This window comes from Vicugna pacos, chromosome 13 (assembly GCF_048564905.1).
Source record: "Vicugna pacos chromosome 13, VicPac4, whole genome shotgun sequence".
Lineage (NCBI taxonomy): Eukaryota > Metazoa > Chordata > Mammalia > Artiodactyla > Camelidae > Vicugna > Vicugna pacos.
Genome location: NC_132999.1, coordinates 30,069,500 through 30,094,592, shown reverse-complemented (window position 1 = coordinate 30,094,592; position 25,093 = coordinate 30,069,500). Strand labels below are relative to the sequence as shown.

General features: G+C 38.3%; 2 protein-coding genes across 12 annotated transcripts in view; one reads left to right on the top strand and one right to left on the bottom strand.

Annotated features, from left to right (window-relative positions):
* OSBPL9 (oxysterol binding protein like 9) overlaps positions 1 to 22,906 on the top strand; it is a 203,056-nt gene extending 180,150 nt beyond the window's left edge. For all 10 annotated transcript variants that reach the window (XM_072974463.1, XM_006200473.4, XM_006200472.3 and 7 more), the window contains 13 exons: positions 2,650 to 2,809; positions 7,758 to 7,870; positions 8,000 to 8,118; positions 12,153 to 12,238; positions 14,354 to 14,525; positions 15,755 to 15,839; positions 16,484 to 16,594; positions 17,035 to 17,098; positions 17,221 to 17,361; positions 19,487 to 19,565; positions 20,356 to 20,447; positions 21,839 to 21,974; positions 22,198 to 22,906. In XM_072974463.1, coding sequence (XP_072830564.1) covers positions 2,650 to 2,809; positions 7,758 to 7,870; positions 8,000 to 8,118; positions 12,153 to 12,238; positions 14,354 to 14,525; positions 15,755 to 15,839; positions 16,484 to 16,594; positions 17,035 to 17,098; positions 17,221 to 17,361; positions 19,487 to 19,565; positions 20,356 to 20,447; positions 21,839 to 21,974; positions 22,198 to 22,272 — 1,433 coding nt within the window. In that variant the 3' untranslated portion in view covers positions 22,273 to 22,906. The remainder of the gene's footprint in view (positions 1 to 2,649; positions 2,810 to 7,757; positions 7,871 to 7,999; positions 8,119 to 12,152; positions 12,239 to 14,353; positions 14,526 to 15,754; positions 15,840 to 16,483; positions 16,595 to 17,034; positions 17,099 to 17,220; positions 17,362 to 19,486; positions 19,566 to 20,355; positions 20,448 to 21,838; positions 21,975 to 22,197) is intronic.
* A 694-nt stretch (positions 22,907 to 23,600) lies between these two features.
* The window catches only part of NRDC (nardilysin convertase), a 77,897-nt gene continuing 76,404 nt past the window's right edge, over positions 23,601 to 25,093 (bottom strand). For both annotated transcript variants that reach the window (XM_006200478.4, XM_006200479.4), the window contains 3 exons: positions 24,966 to 25,082; positions 23,974 to 24,063; positions 23,601 to 23,819 (listed from right to left, as the gene is read on the bottom strand). In XM_006200478.4, the coding sequence (XP_006200540.1) occupies positions 23,622 to 23,819; positions 23,974 to 24,063; positions 24,966 to 25,082 (405 nt within the window). In that variant the 3' untranslated portion in view covers positions 23,601 to 23,621. The remainder of the gene's footprint in view (positions 23,820 to 23,973; positions 24,064 to 24,965; positions 25,083 to 25,093) is intronic.

The following is a 25,093-nucleotide window of genomic DNA, read 5'->3' as shown; positions in this document are numbered from 1 at the left end:
TCTCTGGGCGGGACTTTTCCTGTGTAATAATGAAAAGTTACCCTATGGTTTTTAGCTCATTTTGAAATTTGAATAAGTAAAGGTACTGATGTCATCACTTTGGTTTTTAATATTTAACAGCCTAAACATATTTCTTCTTAATTTTGAAAGAAAGCAATAGCAGCTCTCTTAATTTGAAACTCTTGGGAAAATGCTGATAATCAGCAGTTTGAATAGTGACGTTGAAATGTTCGACTGCTGTTTTTTGTTGTTGTTATGTAGCTGTCTTTATTATTTAATTTTTTTAATTTCTAAATTATTTATTTATTTGCATTTTTCACTTTTTAAAATTGAATTATAATCCATTTACAATGTTGGGTCAATTTCTCGGCTGTCTTTTTTTTTCTGTATTTCGTTACACTGTATCACTTTAAAAGCAGTGTCTTTGTTTTCTTTTGTTTTTTAATAAGGGAGAATTGTGTCAGAATTTTGAAACACAGCCAAAATTTGCCTATTTGGAAATATATAAAACTAGTTATTTACAAACTTTGAAAGAGTGAGTACTAGTCTTTATGTACATGAGCTTTAGGATCTTTGATCAGTTATAAATAATAATTTAGGATAAATTATTTCAGAAGAAGGTGTTTCAACAATACAACATTTTAGAGTAGATGGATTTAAAGGAATTTTTAAAAATTAGTGTGTGGTTTATGTCTTGTTTGATTTTTCCTAACCTAATTTCTTCATCTTCACCTTTACTTAACTCTCTCACTAATACAAGAAATAAAGGCACAACTGAGAAAATAAATAGTATTTTTTGCTCTCATAGTGAAAATCCAGTTCTTTCGTTTGCAGTTCCCATTCCAAATCACTTTGTTCTTGGACATAGTTTCAGTTTTGTATGGTCACTTGGAATATTTGAATGTTACTTAATTATTTGTAATTCCTGGTCTTTTTCTTTCTTTTAGCCCCCACTTATTTCAATAAGAGAAAATTTATTTCTCATCTTATTGCTGCTGTGGGGGCAGGGGAAGAGAATCTAAAGTCATTTGCTAAGATGAACTATCTTTGGAATTCCCACACTAAGCATTGCCTTTTTAGGCAGCAGAATTTTTGTGTTTCATTTTAAAAATATTTTGGTTGAACATAGGAACAAAGCGTGGCAGGTGGATGTGCTCTCTCTGTACCTATACTGACCCATAGACACAGAAATGGGCTAATAATCCATGGGTGGTTTTGGATTCATTTTTATGGAGGCTATTGCCATTTCTATTCTACAGCTGTGGCTTTGGCTTTTAGATCACCAGTAGTGACTTTCTTAATCTCCAGCAGGCATCTGTTTGGCGTTAATTGCCTGAGAGCCCTTAGATACTCAATAAACACTTGTTAAATTAGTCTCAGTAAGTCATTGTTCTGTTTTGATACTTTCATTGTTTTTATACTTTTTTATTATTAGACAGTGACCCGGGTGATTATCACAGAGATTTAGAATCTGGTGGACTTCTGCTCTGAATCTCTGTTAATTTGTATTTCCTTAATTAGACTACTTAGGAATAGAAAGATGTTCCTCCAATCCTTTCCTTTTCCATGACTTCCCATAGCAGTCCTGTTTTTCTCTGTCCTTGAACCCTGGTTACCTGACTTAGATGAAGGTAGAAAAGAGATTTAAAAAAAAAGAGAGAGAGATGAGGAGTTTGGATGATGAGTGTTCAGGGCTTTTGTGTTTGCATGTGACTGTCAAAACATATTGACTAATATGAATGTGATATCCTGAACAATATTTTTTAACATTCATGTTGTTTTTGATATTCTTTACATGTTGTATTTGTGAATGAAGAAAAACAAACCATATCAGTAAACAAAGAATACTGAAGCCATCAAGTCATCAGCTGCTGCAGCAACCCACAATGGTGCACTCTAAGGGTACTCAGAATAAGAAAGGACAGGATACTGGCCCTAGATAGCTAGGTGCTTGTCAAAGGAATGATTTCAATGAGCCCAAACGTTTGCTCCTTCCCACATGTAGAAAAGCGCTAAATTCTTTAACTTGAGATGTCTGGTTTTCTTTAATTAACAGTAATCTTTTAATGTTTTGACTACCTGGTCTTTGTTGTAAAACTCCTATATATCCTGGCTCCTCCCCTGCCTCTTTGGAGCAGTCCCACAGAGCGATCTGAGAGGCTGTCACCTGAGCTCCAGGGGGTTTGAGTCTTCAGAAATGTCCGCCAGATAAACGTTAACTCTCAACATTTAGGCTGTGCGTTTATTTCAGTCAGCATATTCTTGTTGGCTCACTGCTGCATTTCTCAGGTATCTGGATTTACAGTATAAACTAAGAGCTCTGGCTTCCCATTGGTACTGGGGTCTGTTATGGGGCTTCCAATACCATAACTCACACACTGTGGTTATAATCAAAAGAACTCCCTTTGTCCTTAGAGGTGGGACATAGCATTTTTTCATCAATTTATAAGGCTGTGCCCCATTCTATAATGTGATTTGCTTTTTTCTTTGTCTAGTTTAAATATTGATTTTCTTTACAAGTAGTTTAGGCACTTCCATCGACTTAACTCTTTCTTGATTTTAGAAAGGTCTGCTTTGACCCCATCTCCCTAATTTCTTCCCCTCTATTACCAACAGTGTCCTCTAATTTAAAACTTTTTAACTTCGTAGGCAGTGGGCACTCACCACCTAGTAGCAGTCTGACTTCTCCAAGCCATGTCAACTTGTCTCCAAACACAGTCCCAGAGTTCTCTTATTCTAGCAGTGAAGATGAATTCTATGATGCTGATGAATTCCATCAAAGTGGCTCATCCCCAAAGCGCTTAATAGAGTAAGTAGATGAACTATGTATTGAAACGACTCTCCTGATTTTTAAAAATGTAATTTGATTTTGAGATAGAGTCCATTGTAAATTATTATTTGGAACAAGTGAAAAAGATAGCTTATTTTTAATTGGCTTATTGAGTAAAGCTAGTTCTGTGAGAATGTTGGTTTTACTCATAACTTAATTCAAATGGAACAAGTTAGTGTCAGCTACAGTAACATACCATATTGATCATTGAACTCTGGGCCTTATTTCTATAGTACCAACATTAGGAGAGTGAGTAAGCTAGGAAGTATTATACATGTAAGAAGGGGTTATTGTTACTTGTTTTTGTATTAGAGGTACTCAGGGTCTGTAAGCCAGGCACTATACTAGGTGGAGGAATGATAAAGAGATGAAAAAAGAGCCATTCTTTGCCCTCAGGGAACATAACATACAGGCTGTGGCGAGGGGTTGGCGGGGGACAGACATTTATAATCCAAGACATTTATAAGAATAAGCACAAAAAGAATGGGAGCATTTTGAAATCCTGAGAAGTGGGGAAGGATTCAGAGAGGAGGGAGGGAATGTAATCCTAAAGTAAGATGTGGATGAGTAGAGAGAAATGACACGGGGGTGAGAAGAGGAGAGGGAAATGGAAATGTTTTTGTCATAGAGATGGAACCCTGTTTAGAAATGCCTGAAGGCAGGGGAGCTGTAAGTTATTGAGCTTGGCTGAGTCTGGCAGAAGTTGTGGGAGTGGTTAAGAAAAAGATTCGAAAGATGTTGACAAGGCCCAGGTGATGAAATAATCCTTTAGCCTTTTATGAATTTTGAACATTTTCTCACAAGTGATGGCAGCTGTTGGTCAGGTCTGCATTTTAGGAAAATAGATATGCCTAAATTATATAAAATTGAATGCAGTTGGAGCTGCATTGTATGTCGGGAGACCAGCCAAAACTGGGTAGAAAATTGCGAAATGTTACAAAATCCTAGCCTGAGCTAAAGTAATAGCATAGGAATGAAGGGAAGCACATGGGCTCCAGAGGTACTAAGCAGGCAGATTTGGGCAGATATTGATGATGATTTTTCTCTCAATAGGAAATTTTTTGCCTATTTTATCAAAGCTAGGTAAGCTATCGTACAGAAAAGACCTTTACATGTAAAGTCAGTGACGTGATAGCCAATAAGCAAAATACTTCTTAGCCTCACTGGTATATAGTTTGCTATGGTTAGACTTTGGATTCTGGAATCTTAGAAAGAATAGATTCTAATCTGTTTTGCTTTAAAGGTATGTGATCTTGTTCAGATTATTTAACCTAAGTATTCTCAGTTTCCATGTTTGTAAAATGAGGTTTATAATAATAATAGTTTCAACTTCAAGGGGTCATTATGGATGTTTAAATGAGATTAATAAGGCAGTCAAGTGCTTTCTGTGGTATCTGGCACATATAAGTGTGCAGTAAACGATAGCTGTTATAGGAAGCAAACTATTTGCTTTAATGTTCTTGTATTTGTTGTAGATGTAGCTGGCTTAGTATTTGTTGGGTTTTGTTTAGTTTTGTTTTGCAGCTCTCCTGCCATCTCAGGAGTCGGTGCTATTGTTATAGCTTGGAAAGACAGTACAAATTAGGGAAATGATTATATATGAATTTGCAAGCTCAATACCATCAGTCTTACGTAACACCTTGAACCTTGGTTTCTTTTAGTAAGAAATTTTTTGTAGGACGCCAGTTCTCATGAGGGCACAAGAACTGAGAAATACAGTATCATATATGTACCATAACTATTCAGAATCTCAAAATTTATAAGGACTATATTGGTTCCAAAAGTTTTGATTTGTTAGGATCAAATTCAGCATTTGAATATGGAAAAAGTGAAATATATGTTATCTTGGTGAATACATACTGTCAAGACATGAGACTTAAGAGAGGTTTAACCCACAATTCAAGAAGGCTAGTTTAGTAGAAAGGGTTTGGTTTAGCATGTTGGTTCCTTAATGTTTGTATGTAGGGAAATAAACTTAAGAGAACATTATTAGCAGTTTGCCAACAGAAACTTTAATTTTGAAAAATGTTTTTTATGATAGTGGGGTTAAAAGAAAATAGGCATTTGGAAGAAAATTCCAAAGTAAAAGTTACTGATTTTTTTGAAGTGTTCATTGTTTTCTTTAAACAGAATAAAGGACAGTCTCCTACATTGACTGTTAGCTGTTATTCAAAACAAAGTACAATTGAATATCAAAATGGATCATCTATCCTCTAGAAGCATATAACTTTACTCAGTAAAAGTTTGATAACATGTGGTTAGCCTCCTTTTAACATCACTGATAGTCAGTCTCTGGCCCCAGGTTCAGGGGTTCTCCTGAAATTTTTCTGAAATAGATAAATTTTAAATGCTTGCCTGTTGTACCAGTAATAGATAGGCTTATCGCAAAGTTACCTGCAGGCTCAGGTTTTTCTCTTTTCTCCATATAAGCTTCCTTCTATGTGCGCTCCCAGTACCCATCCCATAACAAATACACAGTTTATGAACCTTCTATTTGAAAGGATCCAGAGTTAAGTCCAACTAACCCACTCAGCATTCCTTTTCTCCCTCAATTTTATGCTCTCCTTATATGCCCTAATCTAGATGCCCAAACTGGTAGGGACTAGACATTTTATTTGGCCAGCACAGTGTTTGTTGGCTTCTTTTTTTTTTTTTTTTAATGAATCTTTAAATTTCTTCAAATTGAGTGTGCTGGCTCCGGGCCCATGTTGGTAACCTGGCCCTGTTTGTGTTCTCTGCCAGGCCTCTGTGGGCACTGAGCTTGTGTGCCACCTGCTGGTCATCGGCTGCTACCACTAGTTTTCTAACTCCGGTCAAGTTTCTGTCTACTGCTTCTCTCTCCCTCTGTCTGAAGAAAGAGAGCTTGAAAGCTTAAGTCCATTCACTGTTTTAAAGACCTGTAGTGATGATGGTTTCTGTCACTTCTGAACTATGTTATCGATCAGTATAGTTTTACACATTTGTAAGCTAGATGAAAGTACATGTTGGAAAGAACTTGTGCTTTGGAGCCAGACATGTATTTGAAATGGCTCCACTACTTTACCAGCTGTGTGACTTCTGGCCAGTCATTGAACTTCTGAGCCTCTGTGTTTGATAAGAATAATCATGTCTACCTTTTAGGGTTTGATTGTCATAGAGACATGCTGGGTACTCAGTAAGATTTTGGATGCTGTTTGTATAATTAAATTCAGAGCCTTACATTTTTTGGTTTAGTTTATTTATGATCTTATGATTAAATTCTGTACAGGTCAACCCACTGCAGGTAAACCTTCCCTGTATACATATTCTTTTTGTCAGTGCTGCTGTTGTTTTATAACTATAATCTTTAAATCCTTTGTCCTGAATGAAATAAATTATGAAATGGATAAATGAGAATTTATCCCCTTTTCTTCCATTTTGAACTTTATTGAACATTTCACTTGGCATGGTTTCTAACCTGAGTAAGGAGGAAGAGCGCAGCATAAATCAGTCTGACCTTCAGAATCACATCTTAAAAGATACATGTTTTTAACAATTTGAGGTTTTAAGATCAATTGATTTTTTAAAAAATTAATTCTGTCTTGATGATATATCAAAGAGCCACAAAACTTTTTGAAGATAATTTTTATGCAGCTCTTTTATTTAATTTGACTTCTCTTACCTAGGTCTTTCACTCATATTTTCCATTGGCTTTCAAAACTGATGAGGTAGACATTAGTTACAGTACCTTGTGATGTATACTATTGAATTATCCAAGAAGCAATATTTAGTTACCTAAGGATTTTTGAAAAATAGATCAGAAGAAGGTAAGTAACCAGGACAAACTATGTTCAAATTAGAATGCTTATGTTCTAATACTCTAACGTCTACTGGTCTAATATAGGCAGAACACAGGATTTTTAGGGTAGTGATACTATAGTGGTGGATACTTAGCATTAAACATTTGTCAAAATCCATGGAATGTACAACACCAAGAGTGAACCCTCCTGTAAACTATGGACTTTGAGTGATAATGACATGTCAGTGTAGATTCATCAGTTGTTACAAATGTGCCAGCCACTCTGGTGCAGGATGTTGATAGTGGGGAGGTTGTGCATATCAGACTTTCTGCTCAGTTTTGCTCTGAACCTAAAACTGCTCTTAAAAAAACCAAGTTTATTATTAAATAAGAAATCAAAAGAAGGTAAGTAATCAGCACAAACTGTGTTTAAACTAGAATACATAGTGTGTTTTGCACCTATAAATTTGTAATAAAAGACTTTTATTTGTGTACCATTTTATAAATAATGTCTACAGTGCAAGAAATTCGGTTTCTATTTTTACCCTTAATCAGTAGACTGTATGCCTTTAATTATTCTTTTATTAATGTATAAATACTAATCCTGGGTAAGTTATGATCACAGGTATAATAATATAATAGAAGAAGCTTTCTTTAATTGACTTGTAAAAAGTAATATACTTTTTTATTTTTTATTTTCAGATACAGTTTTTTAATGACTGGGAAGGGTGTTAATAATACAAATGTGGGCTTTTATCAAAAGATCTCAAAACTATAGACAAGACATCTTTCTGAGACTAAGTAATAGAGTTGCCTTTTTTGAGGTTCTGAAAGTTGTTGCCAAAAATTGTGGCATACCTACATTTATGCAAAGTAACAAAGTTGGAAAATGAACTCTAGTTTTAAACCTAGATGCAGAGGCAAAATCTTACTGATTTTTGATGGCCTTTGGGTATGACTTGGTTGAGCACACACATGCATGAGACTGACACGGAGAGAGTTGGAAAGTGTCTGTCTGTATGTAACTAGCTAACTCTAAATAAGAGTCTGTTTCTGTCAGCTATCTGCATGTATTGGTTTTAAGTAGCTTTATAGGTTAACATCTTACCTATGATTTTAAATTGCTTTCTTAGAAGGCTTAAGAAGGTGATTAATTTTTTTTTTTTTCAGTTCCTCTGGATCTGCCTCAGTCTTGACACACAGCAGCTCAGGAAATAGTCTAAAGCGCCCAGATACCACAGAATCACTTAATTCTTCCATGTCCAATGGAACAAGTGATGCTGGTAAGTAGCATTTGAGAGTTTAACTTTTCTTTTTCTTAAAAACATTTGTTTAAACAAAAATTATAATACTGGTAGCAGTGTAGATTGGCTCAATTTAACAGGAGCCTAAGAAGATCTGTTTTATTTCAGACCTTTTCGATTCACACGACGATAGAGATGATGACGGGGAGGCGGGGTCGGTGGAGGAGCACAAGAGCGTTATCATGCATCTGTTGTCACAGGTTAGGCTTGGAATGGATCTTACTAAGGTGAGAATCAAGTTTGGTGTTTGCTGTTAGTCTTAGTGTATGTATATATAGATACGTGTATAGATCTGTAGTGATAGTGTGGTGAGTGTGTCTCCACGTGTAGTATAATGACATAACTTCTGTTTATACTTTTGTTGTAATTTAATATACATATGGATGAGTAAATGAAAATTTTGATAAACGGATGAAATAAGTAAAGCTAGAGTATAGAGTAAGTAATTTCATAGAGATGGTATATATGGATTGTATGGATTAAGATTTGGATTTTATTGGTGGCAAGCAAAGAATAGTATTGCGCTTGGTTAGAAGTTTGGACAAAACCTAAAGTAGTGTAGTGTGCACAGAATCAAAATGAGCAGCGTACTAATCTTGGGGTTTGAAGGACCTGTGTTTACATCCTGTTTCTGCTGTTACCAAACTGTGCGACCTTGGGCAAGTGCATTTCTCCACGATCTTTGGGATTCTCATGCAAAATGAACATATAGTGACCTACTTTACAGGGCTGTTTTAAGGACTGGAACATGTAGTGAGTGGAAAATTGTTTGACACACATTGAGCCATATAATTATTGTGGTTCTGGATTTGAATTTGAATTTAAACTTGGTGCTGTAAACAAAATGCCTGACTGATATGGCAGACTGGTGTATGGATGCCTGTGTCTGTCCCCGCTGCTGTGCTAGAAACCTCATCCTTTCACCTAATTCTCACCACAGCACTGTGGAGGAGGTCCTGTTGTTACCTCCATTTTATAGATGAGGAAACTAAAACTCATAGAGGCCAAGTCACTTGACTAAGTCCTGTTGAGTGGCAGAAGTGAGATTCTAATCTGGTCTGTGATTTTGAAATTCATAAAACAATCCATAATACTTTCTACTAAGTGTCTATAATAAAACTTTTTACCCAGAATCTAAGTGAGAACAGAAACACAAAGATAGCATTAATTTGTGGAACAAACATACTTCTGTGAGTGTTCTAGGCAAGAGGATATTTGCAGGAGCTTGTCCCAGAATTTTTTCAGTGATCGTTAGGTTGATTGCATAATTGCTGGAGCAGAATTGTCACTTCATATTTGAGAGGTATAGCTTCATTTTAGACGTTAACATTTATAATGTATTACTTTTCTACATCTAACACCTTGGTTGCTTTTGGTCTCCAATAATGGAAGACCCACTTAATGTTTATCTTGAGCAACACTAGGTTTATTATCTCATATAATGAGAGGTCCACAAGTAGAGTAGTTGCAGGATTGATTAATTTGCTGGGTCAACAATGTGAGAAGGGACCTAGATTCCACCATCTCTCTTCTCTACTATCCCTAGCATGCTGACATTCACACTCAGACTTGTCTCCTCATTGCTGCAAAATGATGACACACTTCCTGTCATCACATCCTTATACACATATATCAGGAGGCAAAAAAATAATTTCTTCTCATGAATTTTTGTTGTTGTTGTGGGGAGAACACTGTTTTCCAGAAGTGGCCCATCAGACTTCCAGTTGAATCTCATTGGCCAGAGCTAGGCCCGTGTGCATGCCTAAGCCAGTCACTGGCAAAGGAGGTTAAATGATTGCTTTAGATTAACTCACATTCACCCCTTGAGATCTGGGAGGGCCCTGTGACTCTCATGGCAACCTGTAGCCTGAACATGAACCAAATCAGAGTTCTGTTACTAGAGACGCACACAGGCAGCCAAAGTGTGTGCCATAGCCAGGGGTGTGATGTCTTGCATCACGTAATTTCCTCAGCCAGATAGTCCACATTTTGGTTCATAGTTACTAAAAGTTTGTTAATTTTTGCCATATTAGCTAATTTAGAAATCTTTATTGGCACAAATGGCTGTGATTACCAGCAGATTCTGAAATCTTGATTTCCTTGTGCATTCCAAAGTATTGTTAAAATAATACCTTAAATTTGTATTTTATTTTCCTATTTATAAAAATATTTTCTCACTTCAAATGTTTTCTAAGAAGAGTTATTTTCCAAATACATTATAACATTTGGAAATACTCTAAAGTCGTATCCCATTTACCTCACTTGGTCTTCGAAACAACTCAAAGATTTAAACATGTCATATAATTATCCTCCTTTTACAGAAACTTTGAGAGATTGAATTGATTTTCCAGGGCCTTCTCACACCTAAGAAGTGGCAAAATAAGTACTTGAACATAGGTTGAAGACAACGTAACCCAGCTTACTTTCATAACTGTTCTAGCAGCTTGATGTAATGACATGTATCAGTATAGTGCTGAAATCTTTGAAGATCTGTTGAATGAGTGTTCTCAAAATTTTTAAGTAGGGAGAAAAAAAATATTGTTGATTACACATCAAATCAAATTTTTATGATTTTTGGCTATTTTTTGAATTGCCTTTTCAGTTCTTTTCACCATTCTTCTAATGGCTCTAGTAAACTTGTTGATTTGCAAGAGCGGTTTATATATTAGAAATATTTATCCCTGTCTTTGTTCTTCAGCAGTCTTACTTAGTGATTTATAATTTCTGTGTTCTCCCAAGAGTGGCAGGAAATTGCACCAAGCTTACCTGCCAGTCTAAGCATATTTATATTGTGAACATACATGTTCAGTGGAAGGAAAACGTTTGCTTAAAATTGAAACTCAGGAGTCTAATAACAAACATTCTAAATGTTAGAGCCATAATGTTTCTTTCCAAGCTTGTGTTCTATCATTCCTCTTTATATACAGCAATACTAATCAGTCCCTCTCAATACTCACTTCCTGTCACTATGTGTCTCCCTCTCCCCCATCCCCAATCTCCAAGTCTTGTTCTTCTGTTTTCCCCACTATTATAGCCTTGCTCTCTCTAAGGCTTTTCTCTAGTGCCTCCTCAATAAGTTGTTTTGCAGAGCTACCATCAGTCTGATTCCCCAAACAGAACATGATCTTTCCCTGTCCTGAGCTTCCAGGGTACTTTGAGAATCTCTTGTATGATATTTATCACATTCCACCTGAAATTTAAATGCCGGTATTATTCTCTCATACTTAACCTTTGCTGCCTCTGTAGCATTTACTGCAGAATCTTGAATATAGCACATATGTGGTAATTACTACATTCAAGGCGTTTGTTTATTATGATGCTATACTTCCATAATGAATAATGTCTAGTCTGATAACATTTCAGGAACTCTTCTTCCATTCCCTAATGAAATTCTTCCCTTTTTTATTGGTTAATCCTAATCTTTCTTACTCCTTTCCCCCATATTCCAGTTTCCTCTTTACTTTCTCGAGAAACTCTGCCACATTCCCAGCCCCTCAGCATTTTTCTTCATAGGCTCAGCCCCATGATAGAGTTGTTGAATCCCAGCTTTATTTTCTTCCTTTTGTTTATTCCTTCAGTTACCTTTAAAATAATGTCCTTACTTTGTAATAATAGCTGAGATGCAAGTGCAAATAAGTGTGGTCCTTGCATTCTAGGAGCTCATTGTTTATTTGAGGATACAGAGCCATAAGCAGATGAATTTCCTCATATACCTGATCATGAAAGAGAATCAGCTGTAGAGAGAAAAGAATGCAGACCCCCCTACCCCCGAGTCAGACAGATCCAGTTTTGAATTCCACTTAATAACAGAGCAGTGAGAAAATTTCTCACCCTCTTTGAGCTTCGTTTTTCTCCACTGTGAAATAAGGATGATAATTTCTTCTTAACAGGATTGTTGTACAGTTTAATAAGATAATGTGTATGTGCTGCTCAGAGGTCATAGGCATCAAAAGGTTGCTATTGAGTAGTTGTTATTGTTACACTGATTCAGGGAGCTAAAGGTAAGTTGCACAGAGGAAGTGATATTTGAACATTTAAAAAATCTCTTTTCTGTTTTCATCTTCTGGGCAGGTGAATGGGCATTTCTGAATCAGAACAGTTTGGGAAGTAGATAATCAGAAATATGTCTGGGCAGTACTTGGTGGGCATTACTGTGATTGGAATGCATTTTTTGTTTTCATTTTTTTTTTAAAGCAGTTCAGCAATCTGTTTATATGTAGGGGAATTTGATCCTCAAGGGTCAAATATGTGTGTCTTTCAGGTAGTTCTTCCAACATTTATTCTTGAAAGAAGATCCCTTTTAGAAATGTATGCAGACTTTTTTGCACATCCGGACCTGTTTGTAAGGTATTTGACTTAATGCACTAGTTTCTAACTTTTTAAGGTGTTACTCAATAGCTTTCTACCTTTGCAGGATAGATGGATTCCTTTTTGCCTTTCAGACATTTCTGGGGAAGAGCAGCATTGAATATTTTGTTTGTATTAGATTCTTGTTTGCTTAGATTACTTGGTGGTGGTGTTGTTAGGCAACCATGTTAAACATTCTGCAAAATCTTGAGAGTCCATTAATAAGATAGCCAGTATTTACAGAGCCAAGGCTATGAGCTTATTTGGTCCAGGGATTGGTATTCACTGTTAAATCATTTATAGTATATCCTGATGAAGTTATCTGAGTTCAGCAAACCTTTCAATGCACCTGCTGTTTGTCAGGAACTATGTTATGAGCTGGAAAGGGAAAGAGTCATAGTGTCTGTGCCTGAGCATACAGCCTAGAGTCTAGGTTACAGACTGATACATCAGTTTTAAATACAAAGCTTGCAATATTATGTTCAAAGGGCAGAAGTAATGTAAAATTGAGATTGATTTACAAAGAAGTGAGTGAGTTCACATTGCTTTTCAGTGGTAGCAGGAAAATTTTCTTTGTAACAGGGTGTTCTGATCCATCTTCTCTAATCACACCTTGGCCTTGGACTTTGGTTTACTGAAGCCAGATGCAAATCACTGAGGTTTCACGTGGGTGGGCACATTGGCTGATACTGATACTTACCTTCTTGATTTAAGAGACTCAATTCCCAAAGAACAGAAATTCAAATAAATATAAATAAATAAAGACACTGTTTAAATTAATACAAAATTAAACAAATAAAATGTACACATTAATTGGTCACATGTGTAAATAAAGATGGAAAGTGCCAGTTATTCATTAGATATAGATTTGAGATTTAAGAATAGTTTGTATTTATGAGAGTTTAAACTTTGAGGTCCCTAGAAGAACCACTAAAAAGAAAAATACAAAAATACAGCTAAAAAAATCCATAGATAAGATTAAATGGAATTCTAAAAATACTCAACTAATTCCCAAAAAAGGAGGAATGGAGGTATAATGGAACAAAGAACAAAGGGCACAAATAGAAAACAAATACCAAGATGGTAGAGTTAAACCCCGCTATGCCAGTAATTACACTAAATGTAAATAGCATACACACTCCATTTAAGAGAACCACGATTGTCAGACCGGATAAAAAAGCAAGATTCATCTAATTAAATAATTAACTATGAAGACATTGATTGGGTAAAAGTAAAAGGGTGGGCAAAGACATACCATGCAGAGCACTAAGCATAACAAAGCTGTGCTAGTGTCAGACAACAGATGCATTTTAAGACAAGAATTATTACCAGAGACAAATAGGGATATTTCATGTAAGAGTCAATTTATTAAGAATAAATAATAATCCTAAATACATAAAACAGCTTCAGACTGTATGCAGCATAAAATGACTAAAGAGAGAGACAAACACACAATCAAGGTTGAAAATTCGTCCTTCAGGAATTGATTGAACAGCACACACACCCCTACCACTACACCCCAAAATCACTGAGGCTATTCAGTTGACCTTTCTAAAACACTACCAAACAATTTGTGTAATACACAGCCTTTTAAGTGCACATGGAACATATACTAGGAGGACTTAATTTAAAATAATTGGAACCATACAGAGTATATTCACTGATGAAAGAATTAAATTAGAAATCAATAACAGATACATCCAGAAAAATCTTCAGCTATTTAGTGATTAAACAGTGTACTTATAAATATGAAGTTCTGGAAGAAGGAAAACTAATGGAACTAGAAACCAGGAACAGTGTTTACCGCAGGGTAGGGAGTGAGGATTGTTTAGAAAGGAGGATAGGGAAACTTGCAGGTAATGGAAGTGCTCTGTGTCTTGATTGCATGGTGATGAATTTAATGGATATATACATTTTTCAGTCATCAAACCAAACACTTAAGACCACTGTGTTTGATTATGTATATTACACCTCAATTTTTAAAAGAAACATTGAGGTAACTCCTGGTCTTGGGTGCTCTCAGCCTGAATTAGGGTGCACCGTGCTGAGGGTTGCTGCATTAGCTTGTGTCCTGTCAGAAAGCAGGACATGACATTTTGTCTTTCTCTTCTGCAGTATTAGTGACCAGAAGGATGCCAGAGACCGAATGGTTCAAGTTGTGAAATGGTACCTCTCAGCCTTTCATGCTGGAAGGAAAGGATCAGTTGCCAAAAAGCCATACAATCCCATTTTGGGCGAGATCTTTCAGTGTCACTGGACGTTACCAAACGATACTGAAGAGAATGCAGTGAGTTCCACGTTGATGTTTTTAATTGTCTTAGGTTGTGTCCTGATTCAAGATGTCATTTTATTTGGGGGCAGGTAATAATGATAAAGTCACTTATCAAAAGATGTTCACCACCCAGAGAACAGTGTTGTTGGATCAGCATATTTTGAATATAGTGAGCAAGGGGAAAGAGTGGCATGAGATGAGGCTAGATATTTAGCAATCAGATCGTGCAAGTCCTTATGGACCATAATGATAATTTTATGGCTTATTAGGAACTCATTTTTGTTTTGAAAAGATCATCATAATGATTTGGTGAAAAATAAATTGGAAAGGGGCAAAAATAGAAGCAAGGAGACCATTGAGGAAGCTTTGGCATTATTCTAGGAGAGACATGGTTAATTCAAGCTGTATTTTGGAGGTAGAGCTGATAGATGGGTTGGGGGAGGTAAAGGAAAGGGGACAATCAGAGATGAATCCTTGCAGATGGACTTCAGCAGTTGATTGATGCCGTCTACCTAAAAAGGAAAGATTGGGGAGGGAAAAATCCAGAACTGCAATTTGAAATGTAAAGTATGAGGGGTCTGTTAGGCATGTAAGTGGAACTGTCAAGTAAGGAGTTAAAATTTAAGAGTCTGGAGTTCAAGGGGGAGGTCTAGGATGGAGACGAGGCTTTCAGGGGCTATAGTATATTTAGATGGCATTTAAAGCCTCGGGATGAGATGAAATCATCGAGAAAGACAGAATAGCTTAGAGAACAGGTAACCAAGACCTGAGCCCAGGGCTTCAACATGTGGGGGTTGATTTGAGGAAGATGGCCAACAAGACTCAAATAAATGCTAAAAGGCCTCTAGGGGTGAAAAAATAAGCCCCTAGGCCCACAGTGGCTGGCACATGATAATCTCTCAGTAAACATGACTCTGTTTTCCTTTTCTGAATGACACGCTGTTCTTACTCAAATTGCAGGTGTTGATAAGGGCCTGTTCTGTGCCAGGCCTGGCCCTTAGTTAGTTATGTGATCCTTGCCTTCAAGAATGTCTCAGGGAGACCTAGGAAGACTGACACAAACCAGTAATTCCCAGAGTGTAGTGAAGTGCCGTAAGAAAAGTATATATAAGATGCTTTGGGTGTGTAGAGGAAGGGGAGCAGTTTTCTACCTTGGGAGGAAGTAGAGACTCCAGTTATTAGATTCTCTGCAGTGTCATTTCTCTTTCCACATCAAAAGAAAATGATACTATATTTGCTTGCAGGAGCTAGTTTCAGAAGGACCAGTTCCCTGGGTTTCCAAAAACAGTGTAACATTCGTGGCTGAGCAGGTTTCCCATCATCCACCCAGTAAGTAAACAGAGCTCCTTGGCAACATCCACTTTCAAACTGTTCTTCCTGAAGAAGGTCATAGAAAGCTCCTTAGCTGAAGTTACTGCACTGTCAGTTTCATGGCTACCTGTATCTTCCCAGTGCTGTCTGTTCCTTGTATAAGTTCCAAAGACTGTTAGCTTCACTGATTAAATATGTATTAAAAGAAGGGATTTAGGAAATCAACTTCTAATGCTTCTTAAGTCTTATATAGACAGTTGATATAAAGAGATGTAGTTTCTGCACAGTTCGTTCCCGGCATAGTGGAAAGAATACATGTCCTCATGTGTTATTTACTCAGTACTAGTAATACTGGATGGTCCCAGGTTGGTGATCGTGCTTTTGCTGACCAGAAAAACGACAGACCCTTTGATTTTAAGCCTCTGGGATTGGCCATCGCCTCACAGTTCAGGGAAGTTCCTGCCCACGTGGTGCTGAATGGTTGCTTGCAATGGGGAAAACAGGGTGTAAAAGGCAGATGGGTAATTCCTGGCCACATTGGAGGCTGTGCTTTGATGGGTAAAGGATTTCCCCCATGCAGCCAGTACCTTCTCTAAGTTAAGAGGGTTGGAGAGGTGACCATAGCTATTTAGTGCACTAATTGAAAACAACTATCTATTTAGTTTCAGCCTTTTATGCTGAGTGTTTTAACAAGAAGATACAATTCAATGCTCATATCTGGACCAAATCAAAATTCCTTGGGATGTCAATTGGGGTGCACAACATAGGGCAGGGTAAGTCTGTGGGCTTTGGGTGGACTACAGTGTTAGTAGGAGAATTTTATGTCATTCTAATATGTGCTGGACACTAGTCTAGCCTAGAAAGAGTGAGTGGCCCCAGAAAGGCAGGCTGAATGTTAATGTTTGCATGGAGGCATGTGTGCTGGGGGTGAGAGCAGGGGTGGGGTGTAAGATTGATTTTCGCTAAATTGCTTAAAGCTTTTTTTTAATCTATTTTTTAATCTTATTTATTTTAAAATTATTTTGGGGGAGAAGGTAATTATGTTTATTTATTTATTTAATTATTATTTTTTAATAGAGGTACTGGGGATTGAACCCAGTAATTCGTGCATGTTAGGCACGCACTCTAACACTGAGCTATACCCTCCCCCCTTAATTGAATGGAGTATCCATCAACGACTCATCAGAGATTAATTACATCCGTCTCTCCACAGGTTGTGTCTCGTGTCTAGACCATGATGAACATTACATTCTCACATTCCCCAATGGTTATGGAAGGCAAGTAGAGTGGTGTCCATTCCTGTGATCCGCAAGCAGCAGACCGTGCTATTGCTTAAGCTGTAACCCTCCTTTCTTTCCTCTTAACTGTCAGCCTTACCTGAAACTTTTTGATTTTGCAGGTCTATCCTCACAGTGCCCTGGGTGGAACTCGGAGGAGAATGCAGTATTAATTGTTCCAAAACTGGCTATAGTGCAAATATCGTCTTCCACACTAAACCTTTCTATGGGGGCAAGAAACACAGAATTACCGCTGAGATTTTGTAGGTATTTTGTTTTTCTGCTTCAGTACTCCTTCTGCGTCTCTTCCTTTTGTCTTGAACTATAACTGACCATTGTAATGGCTCTGTCCTTGTAAACTTGTTTCACATCTTGTGTGGGATGTCTCTTTCTAAAATCCCGTATCAGAAGGAGACCTAAAACCTGGGCTCAAAACAGTCAGAGGTCATTGGTGAACCTGACTTGCAAATGGGGAACTGAGTCTTCTTGGATCTCCTAGCTAACCCAGATCATGGGTTCCTGAATCATCATTGCTGACTTGGACCATGAGCTAGTCCATATAGTAGACCCTAGGACTCCCACTGAAGTGTCTCAGAGCCCTCGTAGCCCTTTTTTTTTGGTTCTGTGCCTTTGCTGGGGAAAAACAGTAACTATCACATCTTTGCTTGGTTCTGTTTGACACTCTAGGGTCCGATGAAGACAGCTGTGCTGTCTGGGTAAACCGTCAGTTGAGTGGTTTCAGAGCCTGCTTGAAAGAGGAAAATCTGCAGGACTTTCTCTGCCCTTGGATGCCTTATTGGGAACAGTGTTGCAGTGGAAGACACAGGATTAGTTAACCAGTTTTCTAGGGAGATGATTAGGATGACAGAATCAGCATCCCAAAAAATCTTGAGCAGGATGGTACCAGGAACACAAGATGAAGTTCACTAAGGATCACTGTAAAACCACAATATTATTGCAGTCAGAAGATACGGGCAGAGCTTAGAGAACAGCACAAGTCACCATTGTAATGGGACTGTCCCCCCAAAACAGGCAGGTGGGGAAAGTAGGATGTCCAGAACCAAGTCCTGGGTAGGCCTGCTGCTCAGAGTTCCTCGGAGGCCACCAGCACCAACAGGAACCACTAGTACAGTTCTGGGCCAGTCACAGCGGCATAAAATAGAAACACTGCCTCCTGAAAGAGTGTTTGGTGGGCTCTTCAAATTAGGGATTTCAACATAAGGTGAGGGATTGTACTGGCTGAATGTTTCTCAGACTTTTTGGTCTCTGGACTCCTTTACCCTTAAAAATTATCAAGAACCCCAAAGAGCTTTTGTTTATATGGATTATGTTCACCTGTTTTCCTCATGAGAAATTAAAAGATTTAAACATTTCTTTAAAAAACTTGAGAAGAGTGGCATTGTATATCTTGTAAATTTTGTAAATAATTAATAGAAGACAGCTGGATCCTCCTACCTGCATGCATTCTATTGCCACATATCACTTAGCCTCTGGGAAACACTGTAAACTTGTGGGAAAATTAGAGTAAAAAGGGCAAATAATGTCTTAAGATTATGAAAACATTTTTGACCTATGAGGGTCTTGGGAACCACAGACCACATTTTGAGAACCACTGCACAATAACCATGTAAACCTGGAGCCCTACCATTTTTCTTTCCTTGGTCCTGCTTCCCACAGAGCCCCTAAATCATAGAAGAAACAGGTTTCAGTCCAGCACAAGCAGCTTCATCCCTCTACCTGAGTATTTTTCTCTTTCTGACCTCCTAGCCTCCTGTGTTCATACCTTGCCCTTCCTAACCTGTCTTTTGCTGTAATACTTATCAAGTTCCATACGTGCCATATATGTCACTGTCATGTCCAACTAGGAGCCTTTCAGGGCTTCTGAGGAAGGGATCCTTGCTCAGGAAGAGAGGTAAAACCATTTGACCCAGAGGTCCCTTTCAGCCTGAGGATGTAAGCCTGGTCTCCTGCCATGTATCCTTAAGTGAAACCTCCTTGACCCTCATCCTTACAGCATTGCTCTTATCTCCAGTGCTCACCTCAACTCACCACAGCCCTTGCTACCCAGAATCTCAATGGCAGTGTCTCTGCCCACTAGGCTGTGAACACCTTGAAGGCAGGGACTGTCCCTAGTTTGCTGCGGTCCCAGCACCTTGCTTATCTCATACCCACTGTTCATGGGATCTTGAGTTGATTAGCTCTCGTTTAGGGCCCTTGTGGTTACAGTTGGCTCTGGAAAGTCCAGTTTTTTTAAACTGCCTTTAAAGTTGCTCTTATATGTTGTGCTCTGTGTAGGTAGGCCACATTGACCAGATTCTTTGGTAGAAAAATTTACAACTTGAGACTAATAACAAAAGTTTGCGGGTTTTTTTTTTTTTTCCTATTTAGTTCTCCAAATGACAAGAAGTCTTTCTGCTCAATTGAAGGGGAATGGAATGGTGTAATGTATGCAAAATATTCAACAGGGGTAAGAATCTGTTTTGCTACCCGTTTTGGGCTTCACTGCATCGCAGCCTGTCCCTTACTCTGGCTTCCTTCATCTGGACATTTAACCACCAAGAGAAGCTCTAATGCCATCTCTTCAGGGCAGGCCTTTTCCATCCCCTATCTGTTCCCCAGCAGTACAGGTAGTAGAATAATTTTTACTTTCCTCTCTCTTAAAATACTCAGGAATAATATATGCAAAAAATGCTTGTCACTCAGTAAATGTTAGCTTTATCATTAGGCTATGTGGTGAGTATGTTTATAAATAGATGCTAAACTATTACTTTGTGTGTTTGTATATACAGTTTGATTTTTGCATAAGAAATGTATTAACTGCCTGACACCAGGGATACAGAAATGAATAAGTGTTTGTCCTCAGGGAACTTGCAAACTACCTAATTAAGGTGGGAGGAAGATGGTATGGGATAAACAGGAGGAGCCAGTGACTTTGATTTTAGACTTGGAGAATTTGAAATGTAAAAAGCACTTCAGACCACCTAGGATTAGCTGTTTATGAGTCTAACTCTCCAAGATCAGCCCCAAGCATGTAGCACATAGCCACGTTGAAAATGTCTGTTCAGTTGAGTCTCTACCAAGACTTCAGACACACAGTTATAATTTATGCTGAAGATTGCATATGAAATATATTGTCTCTATATTAACGTGGGATTTCATTATTACATCTGTTAATTAAAGTTTTCTGGGAAGAGCTGACTTTTACTCCTAGTAGAGTGTGAACAGTAAAACATCTACCTGCCTCTTCTGTTTTCTAGGAAAATGCAGTTTTTATAGATACCAAGAAATTGCCTATAATCAAGAAGAAAGTAAGGAAGTTGGAAGACCAGAATGAGTATGAATCCCGCTGGTAAGGACACAATACAACTAGAGCCGCTGTAGCAATGCTCTTGCCGTTGGCTCGGCATAGGTGCAGGGCTGGGTTGTGGACCACACAAGGTATAACAGCACAGACTGAGTTTGAATGCCTGGGTTCATGGGCAGCTCCCCCACTTACTAGCTTTATAACCGTAACTGTAAGCCAGCCTCTCTTTGCAGCCTCTTTGCCTTTTCTGGAAATGGGAACTACCTCAGCATTGTTGTGAGAACTGAGTAAGATAAACTTAGAGCATATATATGATGCTTGGCCATAAAAGTACCAAGTGTATGTTGACTTACCGCCATCTTTGTGGTTTACAAGAGATGGCAGTGAGATCCCAAAAGACCTTCAGGTCTTTTTGTTTGCAAGAAACTTTTAAAAAATTTCCATTCCTGAGTATTTCAGTATGTATATCTAAAATGAATTTTTTAATGAATTTTTTAAAAACACAAAAAACACTAATACCATCATACTTTTTTAAAAAATCAGTTATTCTGTAATATCGTCAAGTATCTCCAAGTATCTCATTGGTATTCAATTTTCCATTAGTCTCAAATGTCATATTTTCCTTTTCAGTTTGTGCAGTAAAATCAGGATCTTTTAGTGGTATAAGGAATCCATGCACTAAAATTCTTTAGCACATTAGCATATTCTTTCTTTAGCATCTTAAGTGAAGGGGACCTTACAGATTATAACCCTTCTTGTTTTTACTCGTCAACAGTCTGCTTGCCTGAACTGCCTGCTCATAGTTGTAAGTGGAAATGTATAGACATTTATGCTCTGCTATTCACACAAGGGGATCTTAGGATGGCTACTTTCCTAGTTCCTTGGAGCCTTCACTTGTAAAGTACTGTTTGGACCAGACTTGTCCAGTTACCATCTTCTAGGCCTTGAGAGGAAGCCAAATCTCTTGCCCTCCCTTAAGCCTCTGCAGTGCATCTCTTGACTCTTACTCTTTTAACTCCACGGGAGTTTTTCTGAAATGGAACTTCTCACTTCTGATCTAACCCTTTTGGTTTATAATAAAGGACGCTGAAGCCCTAGAGAGGTGAGCTGACATCTCTAGTTAGAGGTTGACCCACAAATAGAATCCCATCTCAGTTTTTTTCTGTTCTATTGTCCTAACCATATATCCAGCTTTCTGCCCCATCCTTTATTTCCTCCTTTGACAACTAGCAGTGGAATCTTCTGAGTCCATTTCTCTATTTTTTTACTCTAGTGCCCTGGTGCCAGCTTAAGGAGATTTAATCTGTGAACTACAGCACTTAAAGCCATTTGACTTTGTACTGTGATTGTTATGTTCAGAGTGGCTTTAGCCTTTCATTCTCAAGCTTGCTAAATCCTCTGTCCATCAAGTACTTAGCACCCTGACTTTTCTTTAGCCTTTGGAAGGATGTCACTTTCAACTTAAAAATCAGAGACATTGATGCAGCAACTGAAGCCAAGCATAGACTGGAAGAAAGACAAAGAGCAGAAGCCCGAGAAAGGAAAGAAAAGGAAATTCAATGGGAGACAAGGGTAAGCTTGCTTTGGGGAGCCTTCCTCGACTTCCTAACTTCTGTTCCCTGTGACTCGATCTTTCATTTCTGTGAATGCTGAAGTACCAAAAGATTAGTGATGAAGGAGATGAGCCCTGGTCCCTGCCTGAAACTCACTGCAGTGTTTTGGGCGAGTGGAGAGAGAGGTGGGGCAGGTGGAGTGGCACAGGGACATAAAATAATTCTCCCCCTTTCTCTTACAGTTATTTCATGAAGATGGAGAATGCTGGGTTTATGATGAACCATTACTGAAACGTCTTGGTGCTGCCAAGCATTAGGTTTGGAAACACATAGTTTGCATCTGGTGACCAGGGCAGGAGGCATAATTAAGCAACAATTTTCCTTTGGGAGAACAATTCACTCCCTCCTTATTGCAGTGGTTCCTATCTCAGGGATAACTGGACTTTCTGATGCAGATGAACAATTAAAGCAAGAAAAGCTTCCCTTTTTCCTATTCTGTGGCAGTTACAATTTTGACTTCAGTCCTGAGAAAAACTTCAGGTGTTGAAAACAAGATGTCGGCTCCTTATCCAAACCCCATGCTTTGAAAAGCATTTATGAATCCCAGTCTCAAACTCTGCACTGTAGTACTGCTGTTGATATATACAATATCTGTTTCCTAGTTCATATAATCTTGGGTTCTATTATATATATATACATATATACATATATATAATATACCTGATGCCAGATTTTTCATAAATACTCCATCTACTGTAAATACTGGTTCCTCTGAGTTGTTATAAAAAATTTAGCGCAATGTATTAAAAATCAAGTGTTAGGAAATTTCATGGTCTCACCTACAATAACTTTTATTTTGGAATTGAACTATTACTGTATCTAATTCTAGACTACAGTTTAATTATATTCAGTGCTTCTTAAGGCTTCATAAAGTAATTTTTCCAACCTTTTTTTAATGCGTTTCTTTTATTATGTTTATGACTACACTTGGATAATCATAACCTTGAATACAGGAGCTAACTTAAAAGGACTCTCTGAACTCCCTTACATTCTGTGTTCTGTCCTTAGCCCCCAAAATGCTATTCTCAAGTCTTAATTGAACTCTCAAATAGCACACGTATGGCTACCAACATTTTATCCAAAAATACTTTATTATTGCCTTAGTGGGTTTGGGAAGAATGTTTATTTTTAGATCCCCACCCCACACTGAAAATATAATAAAAGGAATGCCACAGTAGCACATGGCTCATTCAGAAGGGCAATAGAGAACTATCTTTATTTTTAAATACATTAAAAACAGCAACACAGGTATTAATATTAGCACCTGGCATTTAGGTACTAAGAAGACATCGGTTACCTAGGGCCTCGCAAGGCTGTCGTACAGAACTGGATTCTCAATCAGAGAGGGATAGGACAGGGCTTCTCGAAACTCCTCCTGCAAGCTTTCAGATTACAGCTTGGGCCATCCTGCTCTCTGCAGCTGCTATAGTAACCATTGGTTTGTTAGTCACAAGAGAAAGGGGTAGGTTGTAGGGGCAGGGAGCAAATCAGAGTCTATGATGCCAGTGCAAAAATTCAGTGGAAGCCCTAAGGCAATAGTAGTGTGACTTCATAAAGTACAAATACATTTTTAAATACACAGTGCTTCAGGCCACAAGACTGCAGTTTATTTGACTATTTTATGGTAGGGGAGAAGGTTAAGTTTTGATGTGAAAGCCCTGATATCAGTAATGGGGATGGTAGACTCTGCCAACAGAGGAGAGGTCGGCAGGTAGGTCAGCTGCATCACTTCACAAGAAGAGTTTGAATCCTCACCGGAAGGGGTACCATCCTCTTCCAGCTCGTACTTCCCAAATCCAACAACCTGAAAAAGGCCAAGGACTTGAGGTGAGAATGTTGACCAGATTTGAACAAAGACCTGTCAGTCAGGATCTCTGATATTAACCCAAATTCAGTGCACGGTAACTGGACTGAATGTCTGAAAAGGACAGAGCTACAGTTTAGGTACCCATACTTACATGAACACTGAGCATTTTACTTCCTCTTCCTCTGTGGGCCTTGAACCAGTTGACTAGGTCTGATTTTGAGAATGACTTCAGTGCTTCAATCTTACAAGGGGAAGAGAAAAATAGAAAGAAAGCTATAAAAGGCTAACATTGTATCTTCCGGCAGACTTCTTAAACATTACACCCTCGGCAGACCTCCTTGGTCCTGCTTAGTATCCTGAGCACATCATTTGATTCAGCTGGCTCCTAACCTTCCAGAGAAGGATAAAAACCAGCCTCTGACACACCTTTGTGTTTATTAGCAATGACTGACCTGGCAAATAAGCAAGGAAGGGTAGCAGATGCTGTAATTACAGCTAAGTACTAGTCACTGAGCCAAACCCATCACGCCTTAGTGTCACCTCTCAGATACATGGTGATGGTGTTATACTCTGGTTTGAGAAAACTGCTTCTATTAGGAAAACTGCAGAGCCTAAAGAGCTGGGCTGAACAAAACCTCTTGTTAAGTAACCCCTCCTTCCATGTCCTTTGGTAATTTTGCCGCATAGGGTTGTTATCAGAGCACTGGACTGTAGGACCCAGGGCTCTCTCTTCATGAGATTACTTTGGGCTAGAAGTTATCAAATCTGGAGTTGTTAAACCTGGAAAAGGAACTCCATAAAGATGAGAAGTTCTCAATTTTCTTTTAAGTAGCAGACCCCTTTTTTCTTCACAAACCTTGCAATAGAAAACCTGAATATATATACAAAAATGGATCTGCTCTGATTGAGACTGGGGAGTAAGGATTAACATCCTGCTCACTTGGCCACCTAAGGTGCTAGAGAGGCCGGTCTGGAAACAAGATTTGATTAATCAGATCAAGAAATGGACAAGAAAATAACCAGCCCTGCACCAGTGCCCCAGGTTTCTCGTCAGGATTTGCCCCAGGACTTGCCTAGAATTGTGTCTCCTATTAAATCAGGAGTCCCTGTCAGGGCTTTCTTACTCTGAAAACTGTGTTATACCTCATGGGCAAGGCGGTCAAAGAGATACTGCTGGGTCACCACTTCATTCCAGTTCCTGTCCACCTCCTCCCCAAGATGGGTGTCCTCGCATTCCTTCAGCTTGATCAGAGCTGTGACCTGTTATCACC